The following is a 27,393-nucleotide window of genomic DNA, read 5'->3' on the forward strand; positions in this document are numbered from 1 at the left end:
TGCTGCTAAACAAACAGGGAGGCAGGGCTGAAATGGGTATAGAAGGGAAGGGGTGTGTGTGTGTATTTTTTTCCTAATAGAATTCGGGGTTTTGGGGGAGGGGGAAGGTCTTAAAAGGAGAACAGTAATCAACTGCAAATTCATTGTGAATTGCCAATTGGTGTGGCAATGTTAAAATTCTTTTCAATTTGTCTTATGCTATGAGGGTTGATAGTGAAGAGCAATTGAGGGAAAAGTTTTTTAGTGAGGGTTTTCAGCACAAAAGTGGCCAGCTTCTAAAATTCAGTGACTTTTTTGATTGTCCTTTATGTCATATAAGAGTAGGGGATTTTAAATTCTTGCACTGATTTTCGAAGAAAAAAATTATATTATTTCTGCTACAAAGATGGGTCACAATGGTACATGTTAATCCATATGGCATTTAATACCGAAGGAAATGTGTATCTGTGTGTATATATGTCAAAAATTAACCACCTAGAATGTAAATCAGTGGGATATTTTTTTTTTTTAGAATGCAAATATTGCGTTCATTTTTATTCTGGTGAATTTTCTGCTCTGTAATCATCTGACTTAGAATCATGCTTTTCTGTTTTGTGATTTTTATGTTGAGTAAACAGGTTGAATTCGGTCCAGCAGAGTATTTGTATAACTGCTGTTAGAGAACTTCATTTAAACCACCAGTAAGCTTGATAATGAGATCTCCATGACACCAAAACTAAGCTAGGAGTTCAAATTTACGTTTTGAGTGAACTGTCTAGAGATCTGGTTGGATTCCTTCAGTTGTGTTGGAAACTAGTTTATTGTATGTTTGTAGACATGTTTAAATTCCTTTTTATCTGTGGTCAAGCAAACATTGGATATAAAGTGGCTCTCAGCAGTTGAGTTGCATAACTGTCAATTTAAGATATTATTGTATAGCTGCTTGGTAGATTCAGAAGCCAGATCGCAAGGTCTTTAAAATTGAGGTAATGTGAAAGAGTTCAATCTCAAAAATTCATTACACTGTCTAGCAGCAGAAATGAGTAATCCAGTAGGAAGCTCAGAGTGAAGAGTAAAATGTGAAGGACTTCTTGTTTCCCATTTTTAATGAGACAAATATTGGAACTGGGGCTTGTCTTTCTCCCAGAAGATACTGTGTGTTAAGGTAAGATTCCAGTGAATCTGGAAAAGCTCTTTGTTTGGAAGCTATTTTAGAAAAAGAGTGCCATCTTATGATTTGGCTTGCTCAGTTTCCAAATAACTAATGAGAGTAAGCCAGTTTTAAATAAGTATCTCCAAACGTGCTCTAAAATGGCCATAAATTTGTGTTTATTCCTTTGTTTTTTCTGTTCTCTATTTTCTTCTGCAGTTCGGGAGTTCTTAGCTTTTTTTGCTAGATTCTGACTTTGATAATTTCAATAGAGAATGGAAACTAGCCAGCAAAATAAAGTTGACAGTGGAAAACAGAACTTATTCCTCAGGGTATAACTCTTAGTACTTCTAAAATTAAAGATACTGAAATAACATTTATTTTGTCTTGAAAGAAAGTGTTCACAAAAAAGCCCACCCGTTGTAAAGAAAATAAATAATTTAAAGCTGATGGTGGAGCAGGGCAAACAGAAATTAGTTTTTTATATAAGCAGTACATACCAGTATATCACTGGCATAGAGCTACCAGTGAATGCTGCATATGGATATCTGAATGTCTAAGTGGTTGGGGAAACATTTTCCATCGAATTTGTAGCCATTACGATGTGTCAGGTAAATGACAATAACAGGCTGTCTTCAATACGTTCAGAATCAGTTTTACCTTTGGAGCCAGAGTACTGAGGGAGCTGGAGGAAGTGCTCACAGCCAATTTCAATCAGCAGTCCTGGCTAACTGGGGATGTCCCAGTTGACTGGAGGTTAGCAAATGTGACATCCATCTACAAGAAGGGTAAGAAGAAGGACCTGTCAGTCTTGGTCCTGGGGTTATTGAGCAGATTCTGTCCACAGCCATCACACGGCATGTGCAGGACAACCAGGGGATCAGGCCCAGTCATCACAGGTTTATGACAGGCAGGTCCTGCCCGACTAACTTGCTGTTCTTCTGCGACAAGGTAGCACACTTTGTGGACAAAGGAAAGGCCATGGATATCATTTACCTGGATTTTAGTAAAGCCTTTGACACAGTTTCCCACAGTATTCTCCAGGAGAAACTGGCTGCTTATGGCTTGGATGGATGTGCTCTTCACTGGGTAAAAAACTGGCAGGATGGCCAAGCCCAGAGAGTGGTGGGGAATGGAGTCATATTCAATTGGCAGCTGGTCACAAGTGGTGTTCCCCAGGGCTCGGTGTTGGGCCCGGTTCTGTTTAGTATATCAATGATCTGGATGAGGGGATCGAGTGCACCCTCACTAAGTTTGCAGACAACACCGGATTGGTGGGGGTGTGTTGATCTGCCTGAGGGCAGGAGGCTCTGCAGAGGGATCTGGGCAGGCTGGAGCGATGGGCCCAGGCCAGTTGTATGAGGTTCAACAAGAAGTGCCGAGTCCTGTACTTGGGTCACAACAACCCCACGCAGCGCTACAGGCTTAGGGAAGAGTGGCCCCTCATTACAAGAAAGACATTGCCCCACCAGAGAAGAGTAATGTAGCTGGTGAAGGGTCTGGAGCACAAGTCTTATGAGGAGTGGCTGAGGGAACTGGGGTGGTTTGGTCTGGAGGACTCTCGGAAGGATCTTACTGCTTTATACAACTACCTGCAAGGAGGTTGTAGTGAGGTGGGTGTCGGTCCCTTATGCCAAATAGGAAATGATAGTATGAGAGGAAACGGCCTCAAGTTGTGACAGGAGAGGTTTGGACTGGGTATTAGAAAACATTTCTTCACAGAAAGGGTTGTCAAGCATTGGAACAGGCTGCCCAGGGAAGTGAGTGAGTCACCGTCCCTGGAGGTATTGAAAAGGCATGTAGACGTGGCACTTAGGGATGTGGTGGACTTGATAGTGTTAGGTTAACAGTTAGAATTGATGATCTTAAGGATCTTTTCCAACCTAAAGCATTCTGTGATTCCTCTTTGCTGTTCTATGAGAGCATGTTAGAAGAAGTCTGAGGTCATGTACAGGTATGCTAATGTAGGAAGGGATACAGTGAATAGAAACTGGTTCTATGAGGCTGGTAAGAACTGTTCTGAATAGCAACTCGTTCAAAGTAATGAAGCACCCAGAGGCAAAAATCACTGAGGGACTGCTGCAAAGGAAATGAGTAGCATAGGAGCAGGAGGGCATAACTGACACTTAGTTGCATGATAAAGTAGGAATTCTTTAAAATACAAAGTGAAAGGGCAGGTAAGGTGATTGCTTGCTCTTGGAGCAGTTCAGAAATTACAAGAACTATGGAAGGAAGAGAGAGGGATAGCTGGTAATTCTTTAAATATTGCAACAGTCAAAAATGATAGGTAGGTAATGAGGTGTGTCGGACAAGAGGAAATAGAATGAGGAATTAGGAGGGCTTATAAGGAGGGGAGATGTGTATTTGGTATGAAAAAAATGGAGACTGAAAAAAGTATCAAGCTTCAGAATAAAGAAATCCCCCAACAGAACCAGCACTTGGTGTGGGAGAGGAGTTCTAAATGGCTGGACCATAAACATACCATACCTAAAATAGATGGTTGATATGAGAGACTTCTAACAAAGGGGATTTTGCAGGGACCTTTGAGTGCTGCTCTAAGTAGTTAGTAACTAATACTGGGATAGTTGCATAACCTCTTATAGCTCTGGTGTCTTGTTAACTGTCTGATGGAGAACTAATTGCTTGAAGGTATAGTTTTTAAACAAAAGAGTAGTGTCTGTAAGACCACCTGACAGGGATATTTTAAGCTCTTCATTCCTTTTACTTTTCATACTTGTCCTTTTCCTCAGTTTCTATTTTATGTCATGAAGAAAATTCCATGAAGAGTGCAGTTTATTAGATTATTTTTTCCCAAACACTATCTTTTCCATGTGTATCTGTTCATGAAAAATTCTCATAATGAAATTGTTTGGGTTTTTTTGAACAGTTCTCAGGGAATATAGAACTCTTAACTGCTATTGCAAGGTAATTCTCCATTCCCACTAGAAAGAATTCTTCCTGTCCTTCCAAAAAAACTGAAAAGTAAGTTACATGCTAAGATACCTCACTTTCTAAGATAGTTTTTTGGGGGGAGTGGGGGCCTCATCTGTAACTGCTCTGCAAGAGAAGGAGTTCCCACTAGTCACAGGACAAGTCATAAAGACATGATAGCAGAAATCACCTTAATGGAAGAGCAGGGTTTTTGTGGGAAGTAGGGTACTGTTTCAGAGTCTGGCAGGCCAGTAATATTCAAGCATGTTTGAAGCCAACAGAAGCTCACCTCAGATTCTAGTTAGTTTAGTAGTCTGGGACACAAGGTTGAGTAAGTCAGAAAAATACGAGTACTCAAGATCTGAACAGTGGTGGTACTCACTGGGTATGTTGTGGTATGTATATTTTACGTGCATGCTAGGTGACCTTGTACTAGGGGTAGTGTAGAGCACATGAAAACCCTTATGCTAGACTTTTAGTCCATTAGTAGAGGTCTGAAATCTGCTGTTGTTAGTTAGCATTTGTTAAGTAAGGAAAAGACAGTTTTTGTAAGAAGGTATGCAAAAGTACCAAATATTTTGCAAATCTAGAACTGCATACACATCTTTTCTGTTCTTTCCCTGTTTTCTTGTCTGTCTTTTTTTTTCTTTTTCTTTTTTTTTTGTTAATGGAGTATTTCTTCCTTTGAATACATGAATGTGAAATCCTTATTACATGTTTATTGTCACAGCATTTTTCCCCTATCCAGGCATAGGAAAAAACTGTTCATGATTTATTTTCTCCATGCCACACACCCACCCACCCCACCCCCCGCAACCTTCACTCACTAACTTTTATTTGATCATTTTGTTGGACTAGACATAATTCTTTGCTTTCCTTATACTCCCTCATTCTATGACATACCTCTCTACTGTTCTCCTGATGGTTTTGTTAATGATACGGTGATGCTAGTTATAGACTTTTTATTTCCTCTTTAAACTTCAGAAGTGTTGTATTTGAGGATCACACAAGAAAGTAGACACTCTTGGGAGTTAAAGATGAAAAAATTATCGTTAAAGTGTACTTGCATGACAGAAGTTCCTTCAGCTTGTGAGAAGAGTGTAGTACAGAGAGAGTTGCTTATTCCTCCAAAATGAGTTAGTACTGGTGATACTCATGTGATGAAAATTAGCTTTAGCTGTTGCAAGATTTAACTTGGTGTGATTTGCTTCTATCCAAAAGTTAATTAATACTGTTTAATTTTAATAGTAGGCGTTGATAGTTGAGCCCTTGCTGTTTTTTAATGGGAGTTTTCACATGCCTAATGAACCTCCCAGTCTTTTGGTTTCCTAATACTTAGTCCTCTTCGTACATGTATGGACAGGGATGAACTTTGTTGAGGAGGAGTTCAAATTCAAAACAAAAACTTTATTTTTCTTATGATAGTAATAACAGGGGGTTTTTATTTTTTACAAACACAGGTTATACATATACTTTATAGACAATCTAAAAGTTGTGGTATTTAGTTCATTTTTTATCCTTCAGATTTTTTAAGAAGTGATTTAATAAGTATTCCTTTACCTTGATCACTCCTCAGCTGATTCTGAGTTTTGTTTAATGATCTTGAAACCCTATTTCCTTTATGATTCCTTTATGCTGCCTGCATAATAACAACTATATAGTGACACTGAAATAGAAATTTTGAAGTGGGTGAGTCTTGGTATGAAATGAGTGGTTGTGTTGATGACAGATTCAAAAAAATAATGCGTTTTCTGGTTGTATTACAATATGGATATTTGGCAAATGTGCTGCTGTAATGTTGCACAGGCTTCCCATTCTTCCCCTGACTACTTGGCATGTGAGACTAGTGTAAGCTGAAGGTAACTATAAAAATGTCTCTTTTTACATGAAGTATCTTGCACAGAAGAACCTGTCCGTCTCCTGTCCAGTTCAGCAAGCTGTCAGTGTTCTAATTTCCCTTGAAGCTTCAATCACCATGTTAAAAACACAGTCCAAAGAATGTGGTAAGAATAATACAAACTGTATATTCAGGTTGCGGAACGTGGCATCTTAGGGCTTTGAGTCCAGTATTTCTTAAACTGATATCCTCAGCTGTTCCTTTGTCTCTACAGGTTTTTTAGTGTATTACCTTTGGAGTTTCTCTTTTTGAGAAACTTTGAGAAAAATCAGTAACTGTAGTTACGGCACATGTTTCCCACCTGTTTGGCTGATCAGGAGATGTGACTTGTGTTTTCTGGCTGATTCAGAGCCAGACGTGCTGGTGAATGAGTACATGTATAGTAATTGGCAGCCAAAATGGGAAAGATTTGAATTCTGCCTGTGTATTTCTTCCATGCTAGGCATACTAATTTTAGTCCTTATCTCCTACTTGGCTACCAGTTTTCACAAAACACGTAGGAGCTCTGGCCTCTGCTGTTTTGTCAAACTTGGTTTCTGTTTAGTAAGCCTGAAAGTTACTGGGGAGGGATAATGACAGGCAAACAATGTGCTGACAAACTTAATTTCCTCAGAAACCAGGTTAACAAATTTAATTCCAGAACACACACAGTTTTAATGTTCCAGTCTTTCAGGACAGCTGAGAAAAGTTATGTGTTTGCTCTCAGGACTTCTGAGTTTTTTCTTTGGTGATGTAGGAGGCTAATACCTCCATCTCTTCACAGAAATGATCAGTATTTAAAGTCAATTGGAAATGCTGAGCAGTAAACAAATGTTGAAAATCTGTGTTTTGAAAAAAGTTGAGAAAGTGGGATTTCTAGGATGTCATGGACACAGTAAGTTTTAAATGTAGGATAGTATATGTTTTCCTTCATTTTTTTAAGCATGTAAATGAAGTAGTTTATCATAATGTCAGTGTTGCATAAGTTACACAAATTGATGTAATACTTGAAGTCCAAGTAAGCAATTAAAAAGCAAAATTATACATATAAAAAAAAAGTCAGCTTGGCTGACAGTCTTCAGAAGTTCTTTCTTAAGCTTTCAGTCATCTCAGGTGCTGATTCTCTGCTTGCTTTTAAAGCCCATCATAAGCTGTGCCACCTTTCTGATGCAAATAATTGCTTTCAGTGGATGTTGTCCAAAGCACTTCCAAAAGAAATGAATGCATAAATAACATGAGATCAGTTCTACTAGTGCAAAAAGGAGGGGCAGCATGCATTCTAGTAGGGCTAATTGGCATGCAGCTGCCACTGTCCCTATTTCCCCACTCCCATCCCATACCCCATTAGTACTCTAGTGCAGCAGGCTGATCTTAACAGGTGTAGCTGAGCAGTGTTGTTGTGGTTCAAAAATGGATCTTGATGTTTTACTTAATGACAAAGCACACTTGCATGCTAATCTGAGTGAGACAGTTTGACAGTTGACTTGGCTGTGTGGCCATAGGATACTGGAGGCCTGTTGATGAGGAATGAATGATCCACAAATGCTGAAGTCCTGGATTTCCTTGAAAGTGAACTGTAGCATGCAAAGAACAACTGGTTGGCCAGAGCAGTGGTATGAGGATGCTTGAAAAGCACGTTTAATCAAGTGCAATTTACTAGCCCATTATTTTGAATCTCATGAGGTTCAACAAGACCAACTGCAAGGTCCTGCACCTGGAGTAACTTGGATATTGGAGATACTTGGAGTAACCCCCAGTATCAAAACAGGCTGGGGATTAAGGGATTCAGAGCTGCCCTGCAGAGGAGGACTTTGGGGTACTGGTAGATGAAAAGCTGCCCATGAGCTGGCAATGTGCACTCACAGCCCAGAAAGCCAACTGTATCCTGGGCTTCAACAACAGAAGTGTGGCCCAGCAGGTCAAGGGAGGTGATTCTCCCCCTGTACTTCTGTCTTGTGAGACTCCACCTGGAGTACTGCATCCACCTCTGTAGCTGTCAGTACAGGAAGGACATGGACCTGTAGGAATGGGCATAGAGGAGGGCCACAAAAATGATCAAAGGGCTGGAATGCCACCTCTGCCATGAGGAAAGGCTGAGAGGGTTGGAGTTCTTCAGCCTGGGGAAGAGAAGGCTCTGGGGAGACCTTATTGCCGCTTTTGAATTCTTCAAGGGGTCTTGTAAGAAAGATGGGGACAGACTTTTTAATAGAGCCTGTAGTGATAGGACTAGGGGTAATGGTTTTAAACTGAAGGAGGGTAGATTTAGACTAGGTATCAGGAAGAATTTTTTTGCAATGAAACACTGGAACAGGTTGCCCAGAGAGGTAGTAGACACTCCATCTCTGGAAAAATGCAAGGTCAAGTCAGAAGGGGCTATGAGCAACCTGAACTAGTTAAGTGTCCCTGTTCATTAAAGAGCAGGTTGTGCTAGGTGACCTCTAAAGATCCCTTCCAACCCAAACAATTCTATGAATATTCAATAGTCCAGTGCTGTGTGGAAGTGAATGTAAATGAGGAAAGATGGAGAAGAATATAAGGGAAACAGCACTGTGTTTACAGTTTGCTAAAATTTATTCACTCTCTTACCATACCCTTCTTGTAAACATTTCTACGATGCACTTTTTCAAGTGCCTGGTATCCTGTGACTGAGACAATCAAACTGATATAGAGTAAGGGAAAACTATCTGATGAACTGGTTTGACCTTTCAGCTGAGCTGCCAACTGGTTGTTCTGCTGCTGCTTTTCTTGCAAGATGGAGTGATACCTGTTCAAATGCTTTAGTTTTACACTCTGTTGCAGAGGAGTTAGTGCTTAATAGACCTCTTGCTGGCTTCCATAGCAAGGAGCCTTACATCTCTTAGTTTTGTCAGACAAACCAGTCCCTTGATGTTGTGGGCCTTTGACAGATGGACTGAATTTAAGTTCCATTGAAAATGCTTGCTGAGCTGGTAGCAAGCAGTCAGAAGAGAGACTTGCAGCTCCTCACTGGTGGTTAGGCTACTACTGTGTTTCATGAATTGTGGTAAGTGAAAGGGTGGTGAGTGCTGAATAGTGTTACTTGAGCTCGTTTTTAGGTAAGAGGAGGTTAGTCTTTGAAAATTATACATTAACCTTAGTCATATTTTTAAAATACCCTCTGAAGAGAGGTATAAGTTTGTAAACCTCTTCTGGGTTTTTTTTAACCGCAGTTTCTACAGAAAAGCTCCTATCTTACTTAAAAGTGGAAGAAGAGGAAGCAGCAAATGGCAGTGCATCTAAAAGAAAAAAAAACTAACAGTCACACCGCACCCCTGAACTAATACTGGAAACACTGTTGTTGCCTTTATGGTTTTGTTATGTAAAACGGGTCATAGCCAGTTCTGCCACAATTTTCTTTTTATGATAGCAGTTCAACTCTATGGGTCTGGATGTTTCAGATCTGTGTAATTCATCCAAGAAAATGGCACAGGTTGTTTGTGAGTCGGTATAGTCAAGGTGTGGTGGTGTGCTTCATATTATGCAGCTAATGTAGAGATTCATAATGTTGCCATGGGAGCATTGCTGTCTTTTCAATCTACTTTTAAAAAGTTCACAATTTGAAGAGAGAAAGGGGAAAAAAACCTCACCACCCTCATTACTTAATCATGTGTGTTCATACTGACAATTCTTAGGTCACTACTGTAGCTTCTGCTATTACTGTCTTCCTGGAAAATCAAAGCATAAGGGGGTGTGAAATTCACATGTGGCTTCTAGCTAGAGCTCTGGTCTAATTAAAAAATCCTAGACAGAAATCCATTGATTTGATCTTGGCTGTGTTGACTGCCTTGATAACATCCCTCTGCAACATTCCATGGAAGTATTTTTAGCAGAGTGCTAGCTGAGAGTTTTCAAACTCGTGTCCAGCTGATCAACTAAATCCAATCAGATCAATTAGAAACTGCCTTCAGGAAGTTCTCTGTTTCTGAAGACTTGCAAAAATTTTTATTTCCGTGTGGTGACCTGTGTGCTGATTCATGTAATACAGCATCATTGTGCTAGTTTATCACAGTTATTTCTTATCTGGACATTTATAACTACTGCTGTTTTACTTAGAGTTTAGAAATGTGTCTAGCCAGCTCATGATCCTGGTTTGGACTTGAGACATGAATGCTTTCTGAAGTACTACATAGAGCCTGACTCCATACAGTGAGGCACCGACTTTGAAGCAGTAAATCCATTAAATTTTGGTCTTTGGCAATGAGCAAGTAATTCTAGACTAGCCTTACTCTCTCTTGACTATCTGAGATACTTGGAATTGCTTTTCAAAACTTTTAGATGAAAATGATCTTTGCTAGCAGTCCCAGTACTCTATTGTGGTTTCCACTTGGAGAAATTATGCTACAAATGACAACTGTTCTCCACGCAGGATTAAATAGGGTGCTATATTGAAAAAAGAAACTCTTATTTCAGTGTTTCAGTTGAGAAGGTACAAAGAAAGTAGCATGGGCAGACAGTGGAAGAAGCGTTTGACAGTAACTTACAAAGAGTGTGTGCATTGCTTTTGCTGTGAGAAGGGTGGAAGTGTGCCCAAGTGGGGCAGTGTGCTTTTTCCCATTCATCTTTAGCACCCCCCCTTGGGAACCTGACCATGTCAGTGAGTGTCCAGAAGCCTGAGAGGCTGCAGGTGTTTTGCTTTGTGGGTGCCTCCAGCTAGTGGTGGTGTTTCTGCCTGCTTTGGGCAGAAGAATGCAATATTTTAATCCAGGAAAAAGTTGCCTTATGTTTCATGAACTTTATCTATATTTTGTTAGATGTATCGTGTTATAATTCATTCCACTTGGTTCAAATCTGATTGCATGTAGCTGAAGATAGCGAAAGCAAGATTAACACTACATTGGTATGGCCACAGACACTAGCTGAAAAACCTGTGTGTTCCTTAGCACTCTCTGTGTTGGGATTTGTTCCTTATATTAAATACAGGAGTAGCTCATTTTTCATAGTCTGGTTGTAATCCATTTCTCTGTCTCCTTCTGTGCATTCTCACTTTGTTCTTTTGCCTTGGAATTAGCTAGCATTCATGTGACCATCAGACAAAACAATTCAGGAAACTGATTTGACTGAAAACTCACCTTGTTTTGGGTGTTTTCTAAGGTTAGGCTGTAGGGAGTTTTTCTTTTCTGTGGATATATTTGTATAAAACTGTCCTGGAACTGAACAACTGAACCCTGATATTCCACATAGGTGCATTTACATTGTTCTTGCTGCCTTTACCTCCTACTTATATATGTTTTTATAATGCAAATATATGAAGCTGTAATAAGTCTGACTGGCTATTTTCAGATATTTTGACATGTATAAAATATATGCTGTAATACAGTGATTCTTTTTCTAAAAAAGAAAAAAAAGTAAACTTGGCAATTCCCAGCTTTTCCTAAGTATCTAAAAATCGTTAGATCTTTCAAGCTGACATTCCAGATAATAGAAAAATATTTGTAATGAAGTTCCAGAAACATTTTTTCACTTAGATTATTCACTCAAAAGATTATGTACTATTGTTAGTTCTGGCTAATATGTGATCCAGCTGCAGGTGTTTTGAATTTTGAAGCTCTGTTGCCAAATAGCACCAAAAATTAACATTTAGAATACGTTGTTGCCATGGTAACTTCTTGGTTTGAAGACTGCCAAGTAACTATAAAATGAAACCAATGCTTTTGATGTGCTCTAAAACGAGGAAAGGCAAGAAGATCAGTGAGAACTGAAACATTACTTAGTTCCATGTTTTTCTTGTAGGTGTTGGAGAGACTTTGAATACTCAAATACCTTTAATCCTTTTTCTTAAGCTAGATCTCTTGCTTTGACTTTTGTTGTTGCCTAAATTATGCATCACACACAACTGGTTTTGGTGTGTTTTTAATGACTTTTTCCCTTTCTACTTTTGCAGTGCTGCTTAAACCTGAGGGGGTTCAGAAGCAAATTTCTTAATGCAGTAAAATCAAGAAGCTGTTACGTACCTTTGGGCACATGCAAATATTTTTTTCCTTTTGCTTTGAGCCATTTTAATCTTAATGGATCAGACCATTATTTCAACCTGCTAGGGTTCTCTTGGCATGAAAGGGCTCCATTAGAACTGACCTATAGCTGCACCTACAATCTCGTTTATCACTATCTTCATTTACTGGACCCAGTTTGTGCAGATATGTGGTAATTACTGACAGTGATGTGGTCAGGTATATTTGAAGTAGTTTCTTTCCTGAGACGGAATTTAGGAGGTAGATTCTTGATGTTTTCTCATTGTCATCCCACTCTGAAGTGTGACCTCCATGTCAGATAAAGTCTGTTAGCCTTGAGAGCACAGGCAGAAAGCGAAGGAGAAAGCAAACTCAGAACTACACTCTTTTTTTCAGGGATCAAGTAATAGAAAAGACGTAAAAGACCTTATGTTGCAAAGTGGATTTGGACATGTCTATGTAAAATTACAGAACGTTGTTAGGAATGATACCTTCAAACTGTAAAGGAATTTTTTTTGTGATTGTGTCTGGACCTTGAAGACAGTCTTCATATAGGAGAGACTTCGCCATGCTGGGGGAGAGGAGGGAGGCCTCTGTTTAATGGGTGTGCGTTTGTACAACACTATAGCTATTTTACAATACTATACATTCTTACAGTGAGGTTTTCCCACTGGATGAGGTTCATTGCAGTGTCCTTCCTTGAGGAGAACAGTATAATTTGTATTTTCTGGTTACTTGTACAAGAACTAGGACTAGACTGTGTGCTGGTATAAAGCAGAAGTGGATGAAGAAACTCCGGTCTGCCTAGTGGTGGTTGTTAAGGATTTAATAATTTAAGTGCATTATTGGGTCAGGACCAAAATGTTCAGCACCTCGTGGGCTGAAGCCCAAAGAGAACAGTTGTATGTGCTTCAGGCTACTCAGAGGAAGACGACATGGGCATCGGTTTATTGGCTTTCTTGCATTTTGGATAGCTGGGCCTGACTGCGTAAGTAAACTTAGAGTTAAGAAGAATTTAAGATATTCTGGGTCTTTCAGGTATTTTAATGTACATTACTAGCTTTTGTACATGGTAACATGAAAAAAACACTTTCCATATTGTAAGCCTACAGTATTTCAATGTTTTTGAATAAAGTAGATTAAAGAAGTCATGGGCAGAAAGATGTTATTACTTATTTTTTCTCTTAACCCTTTGAATGAATATTTTTTGAAGAATGGTTTCATTTTAAGGGTTTTTTTCCGGGGGTGGGTTTAGTTTGGTGGGGTATTTTTTGGTCAAGTATAGTTGATACTACAGAGTAGACACGTACCTTTCTTGATAGATTACAAATCTTTAGTCACACTTTCCTTTATTTTTTTCTAATTGGCTGAACACTAGCTTAGTTTGGAGGCATGTTGCCTGTACAGACCTCAAAACAAGTTTCAGAAGTGGCCAAGTATAACATTTTATTCTAATGTAGTGTTCCTTTGAGAACTTTGCTGCTGTTGTCTTAAAAATGTGAAGGCAAATACCTTTGACTAGTCATGTGAATTTGCATGTAGTATTGTGTGTGTGCTGTTACTTTGTCCACATTGCTTAGTGTGTTTTTGTTGCCATCACTGACATGAGGACTGTTCCATAGTGATTTACGGTTTTGGAGCCTGAACCAGATATTTTTTTTTTTTTTTTTTTGCTTTCATCTAAACAAACTTTAGATGTCTCTTAAAGTTTATTGAAAATTTTAATGTAAGGGGTTTTTGCAACAGCTTAATTGTGTAGGAGGCTCTTAAAATAACTTTCTGTTCTCTTACATGTGGTTTTTGTCTTGTCTTACATACAATAACCATATCCCATTAATTTAAAAGGGATAATGTATGTGATCAGAAGGCCTTTCCAGTAAGTCAAACACTGATGCAGGCACTGATTTAGCCCTTCCAAGATTTTAGTTAGTTGAAAGTAAGTTTACTTTAATTGTGACTGAAATTTCAGTATTTGAACCGAACTAATTTCTTGCAAAAAAACCTAGAAGGAAAATTAGATATCAAAGGTACCATTAAACAGCCCAGTGTCAGTTTCTCTCACTTGGGGGCTTGGACGTGCTGAGAATTGGGGAAGACTTGATTGGATTACCACACAAGAGGACAAATTTCTAGGAATGGTTATCCACCCCTCAGAGGCAGGAGCGACCTGTAATAAGAAAGCAGTGCTTCGTTTCTCCTGTCCTCTGCCATAAATTCTGGGTTAAATACAGTGCTTGTGATGCCTTTAAACACACACTTGTTAGATGCATTGTTTGCTGGAAATGATCCCCTTGGTTTGACATGTACCCTCTTGTTCCTTTGTACCGTGCCAAGCATACTCATGCATCCACAGCAGGGCTCTTTTTATTGCCAGATACTGCTGCTGCTAGCAGTGAGTACCCGGAGCTCGTTTCACTTCGGTGCATTAGTGCAGGTTGTGCTGAAGTCAGCAGTTCCTGGTATAATCCCCCTCGGTAAGGTGCACTGCTTGGGCAAAGGTAGATAGCGAGGGAGGGTTCCTAGTCTGGCCAGTCCTTTGCTGATGGCAGGCTGTGCTCATTGCCCCTTTCTGAAGCGGCAGCTACTGTCCTGCCTGTGGCTTCAAACAGCTTCTGTGCGGTTGGCTGGCGCACATTGTGTGTTGTGGCAGTGCTTGCTGTAGGTTGCAAGCTGTTGGGATGGTGGAAGCCTCTCTTTGTGGAATACCTGCAACCATAGAACTTTTTACATTTCACCTTTGTTTAGGATCTGTAGTAATATAAATACTTACACTGTGGAAGGCAGAATGCAGAATGGATGTAATTTTTATTCCTAACAATAGCTTTTGAAGCATGCTCACGTGCTTCCAGGCTAGTATGTATTGCTGTCAAGGTTTGTTTTTAAAAGTGAGTTCATGTCCCTTATGATTTCTTTTAGATTTAGTAATTTATATATCATCAATATATATTCTTATTTTTATATTACCTTTGGTATTTCTGTTGTATTATCTATTATTCTATATTTCCTATTCTTACTGTGTAAAAATTGTAATTAATAAATAAGTAATCATCAATAAACGCAGATGTTTGTTAGTATAATAACATAGTTAATAAATTGTAATGGCTTAATCACCTTGTAGATAATGTTTTCCTGCAGAATAAAGAAAAGTCTTCAACAAAGTAAAGCATCTCTTCTTTGTTGCAAGGTATCCTTGAAGTGGTTATTTCCACTTACAGTTGCAGGCTTCCTGAATTTCCAGGAATCCTACAATGCGTTCCTACTGATAGAAGAAATTGGTTGGTTCAAGATTTGCCTGTGTTTATAATTATTCTTTTTACTGTATTTACTGTGACCTCTGAGTAGATGAAAAATCCTTACTGCCCAGCCTTAAAGCATTGGTAGGTCTGAACCTGAAATACTGTGATGTGTCTTCAGTTTCAGTGTAAAGACGACTTTTCTTGTTGTCTTAACCTATTTATAAAAGAAATCTTATTATGAGTAAGTATTTGTTGTTATTTTTTAAAATCTACTGGTTCTGGTGGGGGAGGTTTTGACAGTATTCTTTTTTCACCAGGAGGGAACTGGCTCTCTCATTTTTAACATGAGAGGCAGATAGTTCAATGAGCCCTAGGAGCCACCCTAGGTCTAAGACCCATTGTTTCTGTAAATCTAAAGCAAAACTTTTTTGATTTCAGTCCCAAAGAGCTGACTGCTTTCTTATGAACTTTATGAGTACTTCCAAGAACACAGTTGATGCATAGTGTCCCATGTGAAAGAAGTGGCCATGGATTACATAAATTGATATTCCTAGTCTGCCAAAGAGCAAATACCTTCCTTCATTCCTTCTGTCATGTATCTATCTAGCCTTGATTGGCTGGCAGTGCAGGAGGCAAGGGTTTGGCTCATCTAGACCCCAGAAACATGCTGTGTCTGCATTAATATTTCTATTAAAAAATACATTACAAATACATTAAAATACAAATATTTTTTGAGAGAATGTTAAATATACTTCATGTTTGGATAGACAGTAACTAATATGTAAAGTATGAGTTATTTAAATTCAGATGTGTTTGTAGCTTGTTTTTAACAGTTATTTAAAAACAAAACAAAACCAAACAACCTCCCTCCCCAAACTTTCTGAGAAGGCATACCCAGTTTGCATCTGAAGTGCCAAACTCTTTGAACGTACATGGTATCTAAGATGTATTCAACCAGAAGATGTTTCCTTTTATTTCTTCCATTTAGAAGAAGGTGTGATATAGGGAGCTGTGTTAATTCCATTCAGTATCTTATAAAAAGAAATGTTCACGTGCTCGGCTGGCAAATGGTGATGATAAGGATTTCTTCCCTAGTACTTGGCACATGGACACTTCAGCAGTGCTGCTGTCTAGCAGAGACTTGACACAGGTGCTTTTTGGCATGTGGTTTCTGCTGTTAATTAAATTAGAAAATTTTGTAGGTAGACCTGTGTGCACAGTTATTTTTTCTAGGATAACCAAGGTAGGTACTGACCTTGGCTGTACCTATTTTAGAACAGGAGACCAATTCTAGGTTAGTCATTCTTGACCCAAGACCTTCTTTGCCTTTTCCTTTTCTTTCTGTGCCAGCAGTGCTGCACCAGTACAATTCCCTTCCCCTGCTTTTCAGGAGGGCACTGCTCCATACACTCCTCCTCCGCCCTGGCAGCAGTGGGGCGGGCAATCAGCATGTGCCCCTCTAGAAATTGTTTTCCTCTGACTGATTCAGCCTTCAGTAGAACCGCTGCTGTGAACAGCTCAAGGCCTAACCGCTGGCTTGTGTTGGGTAACCTAGCTACAAACATAGTCAGGTGTGCAAAATATGTTGGGTGGTTGTTTGGTGGGTTTTTTTAAATAATAAATTATATAGTCTCACCTTTATGGTCTCTGCACAGGGGATATATACTAGCCAGGCTTTTCACCATAGGTGTGAAATATTCCTCTGTGAGCTCTGAGGATTTTTTTCCCATCTTTTTTTGGTCAAGCTTGATGCAGATTTATAATCCTAATATTCCTGGTGGAACTGACTTGATGGTGCAGTCACCATCAAGCAAACATTTTGGTGTTATCTCTGAGAAATTAGAAAATAAAAGAGAAATCTCAGGTAAAGAACTTCTTTGAGAAAGAGATACCAACTTATTTTGAAGTTTATCCCATTGGATACATTTTAAGAGAAATTCAGCTTTTTGTCAGGAAGACTGATCTTTTTTTTGTTTATTTTAATATTTTGTATTTTCTAAGATTAACTGTTAAATAAAAAAGCTTAATAGTGATAGTAAGAATCATCTGAATAAATAAGGAGGTTTTTGAGTTGTAAAAATGCAAGGTTATAAGTCACTGTTTACTCCCTGTATCTCCAAAATGTGCATTGAGAAGACAGTGTCTAGGCTTAAGGTTTCCTGTGATGAAATTAAATAGCAAAAGATTCCAAAGATTTGTCTGTTTATACCATCTGTCTAATAATAATTAGAATTCTGTTTCTTTTATTTTGGGGCAAGAAATAAAATGTTTGAAGTACATTTTGGGAATAGAGTACTAGGTTGGATACAAAGTTGAGAGACAGTAATGAGCTGGAAATCACTTTTTTATTTTCAACAAAAAACAGTTCAAACATGAAAAAAAATTTCATATCTCAAATTCTGTTCTAAAATGTTTAGTTTAGAAGTCTTTCCTTAATCTTTCAAAATGTTTCATAATGAGAATGCTTTTGCATATTACGTACTAATGGAAAAGTACTGGTGCTGTTTTACCTGGACAAAAATAAAACAAGTGAAGGCAGAAGGTGACTCTTTTCAAACCTCTAGCTCAGTCTAGCTGTAAGAATAATATTAAACTATGGCCAGTTAGGAATGTCTTCTGTTGCGACCTTGGACACATATTTAGACTGCTGGTTATTCTTCCTCTGATGTTTATTGAAGCAATTGGATTTTAAATGAAATCTGAATTCATTTGACCTGGGATTTTGTTAGTAGGTGAATGCACTCTGTTTTAAAAAATAGTTCAACAAAAGGGACTGATTTCTATAATAAGGCAAATGTAATTAATGTATTGTTTTCCTTGATTGGTTTCCATATACAAGCTTTATTAATGCCTTCCATCTTTCTGACAGGTTGTGAAGATGAGAAAAGATGTGAAGAAGGCCAGAGTCCTGACTATTCGCAGACTAACCAGACACATTGGGAAATTGAAGTTGAAAAAGTCAGTTTTAAATATCAATGTTACTTGTGTGTTTTTAAATGATTCGATACCTTAATTGTTTTCCCAAAAATGGAGAAGTGAGAGAAGCATGTATTACATTTTAAACTTAAGGCACTATGATGCATAAATTCTGTTTGTCTTAATTTTACATCACTTTAGATAGAATAAAAATAGTATCTAAAAAACAATTTCATAAAGCAGAATTGGGATAACTTTTTTTTGAGGGATTTAGTGTATTGGAACTTAATCCAAATCACTTGTAGGACCTTCTACAGCACTTTTAACAATGTCAGATTTGATCTGCTAGGTTATTCTGCTGTTGAAAGTAAGTTATGCAACATTTTCTCACTGCAGTTGTCTTTAAGGTTCTATAGCAAAAAACACTGTTCAGTTGGCATAGATATAGAGGTCATACTTGTTTTTTTAATAAAATAAATTTAAATTCTATTTAATTAAGTTTATTGATTAATTAAATAAAACAGTTTAAAGTTTATAATTAATTTTAATTAATGACTTGGGGTTATAATTTTAAATAATTTATTTTTTTAATAATGAGTAAACAGATAAACAACATTTTGTAGATTAAAAGATAACTGGCCCAGAGTAATTTTCAATGTGGCTTATTGGAGACAATAGAAGATACACCTGTGACTTTGTTCAAAGTGTAAATTGCCCATACTGGTCTCCCATGAGTTTAGCATATTGTGCAAAATAGGAAGCAAGGCCAATGATCTTTTAAGTATTATACATCTTAAAATGTAATTCCAGTTGAGAGATCAGTGTCTCCTGTACATTGTTGATAGGAATTGTAGTTACTGTTTTCTAATGAAATAACATTTGTCTGTCTTACTGTTCTAGTAAATCCCCTGGTTTTTTCCTCTGTTCAGAACAACAGAAGCATTCAACTGTTTGCTAAAACATTCATTTAACAAGGGAATCTGTTTATGCTCACTCTTGTGATATTTTTATTTTGCTACTTAGTTTTAGAGCACAGGGAAATAAAGTGAACAAAACCCAGATTTTTTTAATGAAGACAGACTTCATTTGCAGGGGTTCAGAAGACTTGAAATTGAAGAACCAAAAACGAGTTGAGAGATTAATTGAAGAAATCCATGCCATGAAGGTAATACCATGTTTAGATATTTAAATATTAGAGGCAATTAATTTTCGTTAGGAAAAAGCTTGGTCTGTTTTCTGGGACTGTACTACTGGAACTTAACTGAAATATTTCTAGAGTCAGCTTGGTCATTAATGTAACATAGCTGGAAAATTATGAATATTTGCATATTTCCATGTTTGTTTGCCACATCAATCAGAGGTGTTATTTGATTCTCAAGATTGCCAGGCTAAACATGAATTTGTTTAGAAATGCATGGTGCTTGAAGTTTTTACTGTAACAGTTAAAGTGCAGAAGTTAAAGTTCTCTTGCAGCTCAGGAGTATGGAAGGCATTTTGTGTGCCTGACAACACTGTATCCTTATTATCAGTTATCTTAGTTTAAGTATGATGCTACTTGTATTTTACTTTCAACTTCAAAGTTCTGTAGTAGTTTGAAATTTTAGCTGCAAGGAACTGGTAACACTTGAGTCAGACCTTTTTTCTCTTCAGCCTAGCTGTGTTCCTATGCAGCACAGGAGTCCTGCATAGGCCAAGATAACTTTTCACATGAAATGGGTGGGGGTTTTGTTTTTTCTTCATGGTTATAGTCATTAAATCACCCTTACCGTTCTGTTTGGTTTGGGTGGGTTTTTTGGTTTAACTTTTATTTTTCTTTTTCTTCCCTGATCCTTTGGGGTTTTTAACATTTTTTTGTAGTTTTTCTCCCCTGATCCTTGCGCAGATCTTGGTCTTCAAGAAAGCTGGTAACTGGAAAGCCTTCTTTGACCCATTTATATATGCTTTGTGCCAGATTCACCAGGTGGAATCATAGGGGTGCTCAGAAATCAATAAAGAGGAAAAGAAAATGGGTGGCACTATATTAAAGGGTAAAGCACTGGTCAAAGAACATGACAGTCTTATTGAGGCTTGCTGTCAGTCTTAAACTTGGTCTTGTGACTTTTTTTTTTTAATGACATTTATGTGTCTATTGAAGCATGATGAGACTTCTGGAAACGTTTCTCAATTTGTATGAGTAAATATCAAGTGATAAGGTGTGGTGTAGGACTGGAGCTCACAAGCCCATGTTTTACAGGGCTTCCATGAGCACTCCTGAGAGGGTTTTACTGCAAGATCCATTCTGCACGTATCTTCCAGAAGTGTTTGCTTTGTCCACATTGTGCTTTTCCTTCCAGGATTGGCTAGTGTAGACATCTTAAAGGCTATGTGCACTCAGGACTATATTGGCCAAGTACATTCAGGCCGTTTCTTCGGTTGGTGTTAATGAGTGCAGGACTTGTAAGTGTTAACTTTAAGGGTGATTGTCAAGGGAGGACAGATTTGTGATCTGGAGAGCTGAAAGCAAACAAATTTTGCTTTGAAATAGTTTTATTAAAGGGAGGAGTCTTCAAAGTGAGCAGCTGAGAAAGAGGAAAGGCTCTCCCATTTCTCAGGCCGGTAGCTAGTAAATGTGCTCGGTTATCTGAAATTGTGCTGTAAGTGGTCTTTATTGTTAAAAAAAATGCACTCTTGTATTAATTATTTTTCTATAGCAAAAGGATTGGCTTTTAGTGGGTTTTTTCCTTTGAAAATTAACAAATAAGACACTTACTATCTCTACAATGTATTTGTTTCATAGACAAAGGAGAAATTCCTGTTTCTTATGAAAAACCTAAAAGGCAGTAGTTGTTTACATATTTTCACCACTTGATTTCTAGAGTAAGACAGCTTTTTAGAGTTGGAATAGAAAATTTTTTCATTCATCATGGAAGAGTAACAAGACAGTTTTCACAGAAATTGTTGATATTATTTAAGATAGGGGAAATTTTATGTTGGTATAAGAACACTCCTGTCAGCCTTTTGTCTTAAGTTACTGATCATAGGATTCATAAAGAACTCTTAGCATAACCTGAATGGATATTTGAAAATTTTTAGGAAATAATGGACAGATTAGAAATTGTGAATGAAGCAAACTGGTAAGCAGTCTACGAAGTTCCAACTTAGAGCAGGCTTGTATTATCCAGTCTATTCTAGCAGTTTCCGTGTGTGGATCTCAAACATTTGTCAGAGGAGATGCAAATCCTTTCAAAAGCGATTGACTGTGTGCAGAATATAGGAGTTGATAATTTTCCATGTAACATGCAGAAATAGTACATAAATTTCTATCTTATTTGTTTTATCTAAAAAAAAAAAGCCTTCTTGCTTACTGAATGTTTAGTCTGGAGGAGTATAGCAAGCTGCAAAGAGAAGTTCAATTGAAAAGACAAAAACCAGTAAAAATAATTATGCTAGCCATTACTCTGGTTTGGAGGAAAAAGCAGATGTTACAGCAGAGTTTGACAGCATGTGTATTTTCAGATCAAAAAATATCTTGAGATTGCTACTTAAAACTTCTAGAACTTCTTTATTGGTTGGACAAAAGTATGAGGGGTTGCTATAGACTGAAGAAAATACATCTTTGAAAGAAAAGGCAAATACTACAATTTTTCCTTCATTTTTCCCAGTTGTCAAAGATGGCACACCTTTTTCTAAATAGACATTTTTCTTTTAGTCGGGAACAAACTCGGACTACCTTTCTCCTGCTGCATATCCAGAAAAAAACCCCACCAACCTTCTGGGGACTGCTGGCAGGAATAGTCTTTTGTGAAGGACTTCATATATCCTGATGACCTCAAAAGCCACAAGAGGAGGATTCCCTTTCACAGAGAATTTGTTTCAAGCTCAGGGAAGAGGGACTGAAATTCTGGGACCTTCACACTGTTTTCTGTTTTACTGAAGGTTTTAATGTGATGGCTTAAGTTTCTTTTACTCAGGAAAATAATCTGAGGAGTTGAAATCTTAATAAATGAGAATTCCTTGTTGCCTTAAGAATTACATTTCTGCATTCAGCTGCCTGTAAACCCACAAACCTTTTGTAGTAGTTCATTTACTGGGGGAATCTGTTTCTTGGTCAGCACAGTGCCTTAATATGGCTGCTGCCACTTCATGGAAACTGTTATCTTTCATCCAGACCGTAACAAAAAAAAAAAAAAATTAAAAAAAAAATTAACTGATGGTTCATCTGTTTTTAGATTCTGGCTGCCTTCAGCTCAGCAGGACTTGTAAGAACTGCTGTCCTTCTGAATGAGGCAAATGTGAACTTTGAATTATAAAATCTTACCTTCTCTTTCTAGCGTGGATCGTTACTTATTACAAGTCTGATGTTATAAGGAGGACATAATGCATACAATTATTTGATAACTCTTGTCTTATCACTAACTTTTGGAGATGCTTTTTTCCTGTCTTCAAGTAGACTCTAATTGGACACAGCTGACATAATTTCACTGGAAATATATTTCCTTAGGAGTAGGATGTAATTAGATGCTCACTTTTCAGTAAATACTGTGTCTGTTTACTTTTTTTTTATATCCTATACATAGTCACACATGCATAGTTCTACATATATTGAAAACTTCGGAACTGGTGCTGGGCTTCTGTTATTTGAATTTGCAAATAGCATATATTGTTGTATTATTGTTGGAATTATGTTTAATTTTTGATTCTATATGTTTTCATTGTTAGAACTGGAGATTAAAAATAACTTAATTGGCAAATACAATTAATAATTTCTCAAGCACAACAACCAGAAGTAAACATTGTGGGAAGTGAGAACAGTTAAAAATTGCAGCTACGTGGATGCAGGAACTGGATTAATTGTTTGCAGGAGTTCGCAGTGCTATTGGAATAGTACGCTGTTTTCTGAGGCCTTCAGATTTTGTTTTGCCAAAACTGTTTAAAGTATTTATTTAACGATTCATGAAATACGAGAATAAGGAACAGTATGATCCTTTCTAGTCCTTCTAATAAGATACTATTTTTTTTAAAATATAAAATTGTGTATACTTACAGGAATTTTTTTATTTGTTCATCAGGGTTGATGATACTTTCAAAATGGATGAATTATCCATTGTTGAGTACTTTTAACCATATTTAGGAAGCTATGATACTACAAAAATTTCTTTACACAAAAGTAACTGTCTAGTGATGTCTTAGCAATGTGTAGCTTATCTTGAATTGTTTCAATTTCTTGACTGAAATTAGGTTTGAATACAACTTTATATGTATGTTTTGCTGTGTATTTAGGAGTAGTGTTTGCCTTTACCTTACAATGAAAACCTTGGTATGATGGCAGGTGTTGCTACAGCAATATCGTGTTTAGAGGATGCCTGTTAATGAAGTACAGAAGAAAGGCTGTTTGCAGTGCTTGAAGGGAAATATGTCTTCCAGTTGTTGTGAATGGGCAAAAACATGGGCAGCTGTTTACAACCATTGTTAAATGGCTTGGGAAGACACTTCCTTGGTCCTGAAAATAATCACTGGAGAATTGGATAAGGCAGTACAACGTTCTTGTTTACATACACATAAAACACAGTAATTATCACAGAATAAAGAGTTTAGTACGAGAGATACAGGGGTGAAACAGTGTTTCATTCTAAATTATTTTCTCTTAACTTTATATTTTAGCAAGATATGAACAGGAGTAAAGTATGAACTCCAGTATTATCGTCAAGCTTTTGAAAGCCAAATTGTTACATAAAGGTAGAGCTTCAGTCTGAAGGATGTTTTCACAGTCTTTGGCCTTGGAACAAAAATTGTCTTATTTCATGAAAGTAACAGTGATATGGATGAGAAAGGGCTTTTGCTTAGGACTGGGTAACTGATAATTTTAGAGTAGGTCAGCCTAAGGAGCTTGATAGATCTTTCTTCTGTCATCTTTTCGCATGGAATTTTTGTCTCTGGAAATGCCCAGCTTTTTCAGAAAGCCTTATCATTTTCTTCTAACAGTAGTGGTGTCTTTTTTGGTTAATGCTTTAATCCTGTAGCCTTGGTTTCAGGTAACATTTCACTGTAGAATTGCTTTGAGTAAGAGTGAGGACTAATTCACTTGGAGTTTTGCTTTTTCTTTCTCCTAGTGTATGTTTCCCACAACAGTCTTCCATATTTTCATTCATAGTAGATAGCAGACTTTCCTATTACTATTACAGAAACTTTAAAGCTTTTTTTGAAAGATTAATGGAAAGCTTTTAAAATCTAGTGTAGTCATCTTAGGAACGGTCCTTGATGCTTCTCATTTAAAAGGCAGAGGCAGGGGTGGTCCAACTTGCACAGTGGTGTGGGTCAGATGCCACTTACAGACCATTTCATGGAAGCTAGGAGTAGAACTCAGTCATTTAGCCCTCCTTCAAAGGAGCAGTGCACATCCTTGCCTTGGCAAGTGTCTTGACTTGTTATCCATACATGATGCATTTCTCTCCAGTAATGCAGGAAACTTGGTGCTTTGGGTGGTGGATAGATCCATGTGTGCATTGGTTGGATGTACATGTGCAAGAAGTCAGGCACTTTAATGAGACACTGAATTTTGCTGCTTATGTTCTCGATAGCACATTGTACTTTGTCAATGACGTTATGTGGCTCTTCTAGGTAATACATGCATTGTAAGGCAGATAATTTTTATTTTACGAGGTCTGAATATTCATTCAGATACCTCAGATTCTGTCAGGGCTGAAGTAGAAAGCTCTTCCCAATAAGAAACTGTGCAAAGAGTGCTTAACACAGAAGATAGCATGGATAGACAGTGTGTTCCTAAGCCCAAACACAAAAAGGCAGTCCACCAAAGGTGGAAGCAAGGACATACTACCTGGGAAGAATATAGTGACACTACCTCAATGCACAAATAATGTTAGAAAATAAAAAGCTTAAATGGATTTCCAACTAGTGAGGAATGTGAGGGTCTGCAGGAATCATAGAATCATAGAATGGTTTGGGTTGAAAGGGACTTTAAAGATCATATAGCTCCAACTCACCTGCCATGGGCAGGGACACCTTCCACTAGACCAGGTTTCTGAAAGCCCCATCCAGCCTGGCCTTGAACACTTCCAGGGATGGGCCATCCACAGCTTCGCTGGGCAGCCTGCTCCAGTGTCCAGCCACCCTCAGATAAAGAATTTCTTCCTAATACCTAATCTAAATCAACCCTATTTCAGCTTAAATCCATTACCCCTTGTCCTATCACTTCACGCCCTTGTGAAAAGTCCCTCTCCAGCTTTCTTCTGTAAGTACACTGGGAGCAAAAGTAAAGCTAAAGGAAAATAAGGGTCCAAAGTTCAGTGAGAGGCTATGGAAAAGGGCAAGATATTCAGGGTGGGGGTTTTTCTCTTGTTTTTTACTGGTTTGTTCTGCTCTTCGGCCTCTCAGTTTCCAGAGCCTACAGGCAGAGTTTGTGGGAGTGAAGTGTTACCCACAGCAGAAAATGATGCCATTAAGGAATGCATAAGTCAATTGGGCCTGTACAAGTCCATGGGACCAGATACCTTATACTTGGGATGCAGAAACAGCTGAATTATATCATGATGAGGCTGCTTTCATTGTTTCTGAAAGGTCACAACTGAAAAAGGTTACTGATGTTTGGAAAAAGGCAAACATCCTATCAACTTCCAGAAGGAGTATCTGAGAAAATGCAGACTGGTTAGTCTCAGCTTAAATCTCTGGAAAAGTTGTGGAGCAAGTTTTTCTGGAAGCCAATTTCAGGCACAGGAATTAAGCACAGGAAGATGACTGGGAGTACCCAGAATGGATTTACCAAGAGTCAATTGTACCTAACTGACCTGATCCCCTTCTGTGATGAGGTAATTGTGCAGACAAGAAGGAACCAGCAGATGCTGTGTACCTTTTAGACTTTTAGACTTTTAGAAAAGACTGTGACACTGTTTTATGTAATCTCCTTATAGCCAAAGTAGGGCCAGGAAGACAAGGAAGGGAAAGTTGCCCTTTGTGTGAGAGAGCAGCAGGAATTTATAGAACTCTGCCTTGAGGTGGATAATGAGCCAGTTCAGAGCATAAAGGTCAGCGCTAGCAGCCAAACATAATACCGTATCTACTACACCTACCCTGATCAGAAACAAGTAAAAGAATCACAGCATCATTTAGGTTGGAAAGGGACAATCACTTTCCTAGTCCTGCTGGCCACACTGTTTCTGATACAGAGATGAAGACCCCCTTCCAGATGACTTCATGTACCCCATCCCCTCGGCAAAGAACAACTTCCCTGTGTTACGCAGCTCCTGCCATGCTGGGAATTTGTATCCAAAAAAACACTTGTATTTCTTAATCTGTTCTACTGATTACCTCTAATTTCTGAAGTAATTACATCTTTTGGGTTTACTTTTCTTTGAGATTTGCTGGGTTTGAAAATCTAGCAAAAATACACATTACTAAAATCACTGAACTTTTAACTGACTTTCAGTATTACCCGCAGAATCCAAAAATGATAGTGTTGTTTTAAAAATAATATTTCAGAAGTTTCAAATTAGGAAAAAAAACCACCTTTTTTTTTAATGTCACCAAGAGAGAACTGTTCTGGGATTCATGAATGTTGGAATGTGGATTCTGAACATAGCTGAGGGACCCCAGAGGTAGATAGTATTGGGGTTTTTTTTAGGTTTGGGCTTGTTCTCAGGTAAATAATAGAATCATAGAAGCATTTAGATGGGAAAAGGCCCTTAATTTCATCAAGTCCAACCATAAACCTAACACTGCCAAATCCTACCATTAAACCATGTCCCAAAGTGCCCCATCTACACATCTTCTCAATACGCCCAGGGATGCTGACCCAACTTTTTCCCTGGGCAGCCTGTTCCAATGCCTGACAACTCTTTTGTTGAATAAATTTTCCCCAATATCCAAGTTAAACCTCCCCTGGCACAACTTGAGGCCATTGCCTCTCATGCTGTCGTTTGCTACTTTGGAGAAGAGACCGACCCCACCTGCCTACAGCCTCCTGTCAGGCAGCTGTAGGGAGCGATAAGGTCTCCCCTGAGTCTCCTCCTGTCCAGGCCAAACACCGCCAGTCCCCTCAGCCGCTCCTCATCAGCCCTGTGCCCCAGCCCCTTCCCCAGCCCCGCTGCCCGTCTCTGGACACGCTGCAGCCCCTCTACGTCCCTCTTGCAGAGAGGGGCCCAGACCTGAACACAGGGTTCGAGGGGCGGCCTCAGCAGTGCCCAGTGCAGGGGGACGGTCACTGCCCTGGTCCTGCTGGCCACACTGTTTCTGATACAGAGATGAAGACCCCCTTCCAGATGACTTCACGCACCCCATCCCCTCGGCAGAGCACAACTTCCCCGTGTTACGCAGCTCCCGCCATGCCGCCCAGGGCAGTGCGCACGT

General features: G+C 38.5%; 1 protein-coding gene across 3 annotated transcripts in view; it reads left to right on the forward strand.

The window, feature by feature from the left end:
* SRFBP1 (serum response factor binding protein 1) overlaps window positions 1-27,393 on the forward strand; it is an 83,142-nt gene that overhangs the window by 9,960 nt on the left and 45,789 nt on the right. For all 3 annotated transcript variants that reach the window (XM_056325075.1, XM_056325076.1, XM_056325074.1), the window contains exons 2-3: window positions 18,008-18,096; window positions 19,147-19,219. In XM_056325075.1, coding sequence (XP_056181050.1) covers window positions 18,008-18,096; window positions 19,147-19,219 — 162 coding nt within the window. The remainder of the gene's footprint in view (window positions 1-18,007; window positions 18,097-19,146; window positions 19,220-27,393) is intronic.

This window comes from Falco biarmicus, chromosome Z, assembly GCF_023638135.1.
Source record: "Falco biarmicus isolate bFalBia1 chromosome Z, bFalBia1.pri, whole genome shotgun sequence".
NCBI classification, from domain to species: Eukaryota; Metazoa; Chordata; class Aves; order Falconiformes; family Falconidae; genus Falco; species Falco biarmicus.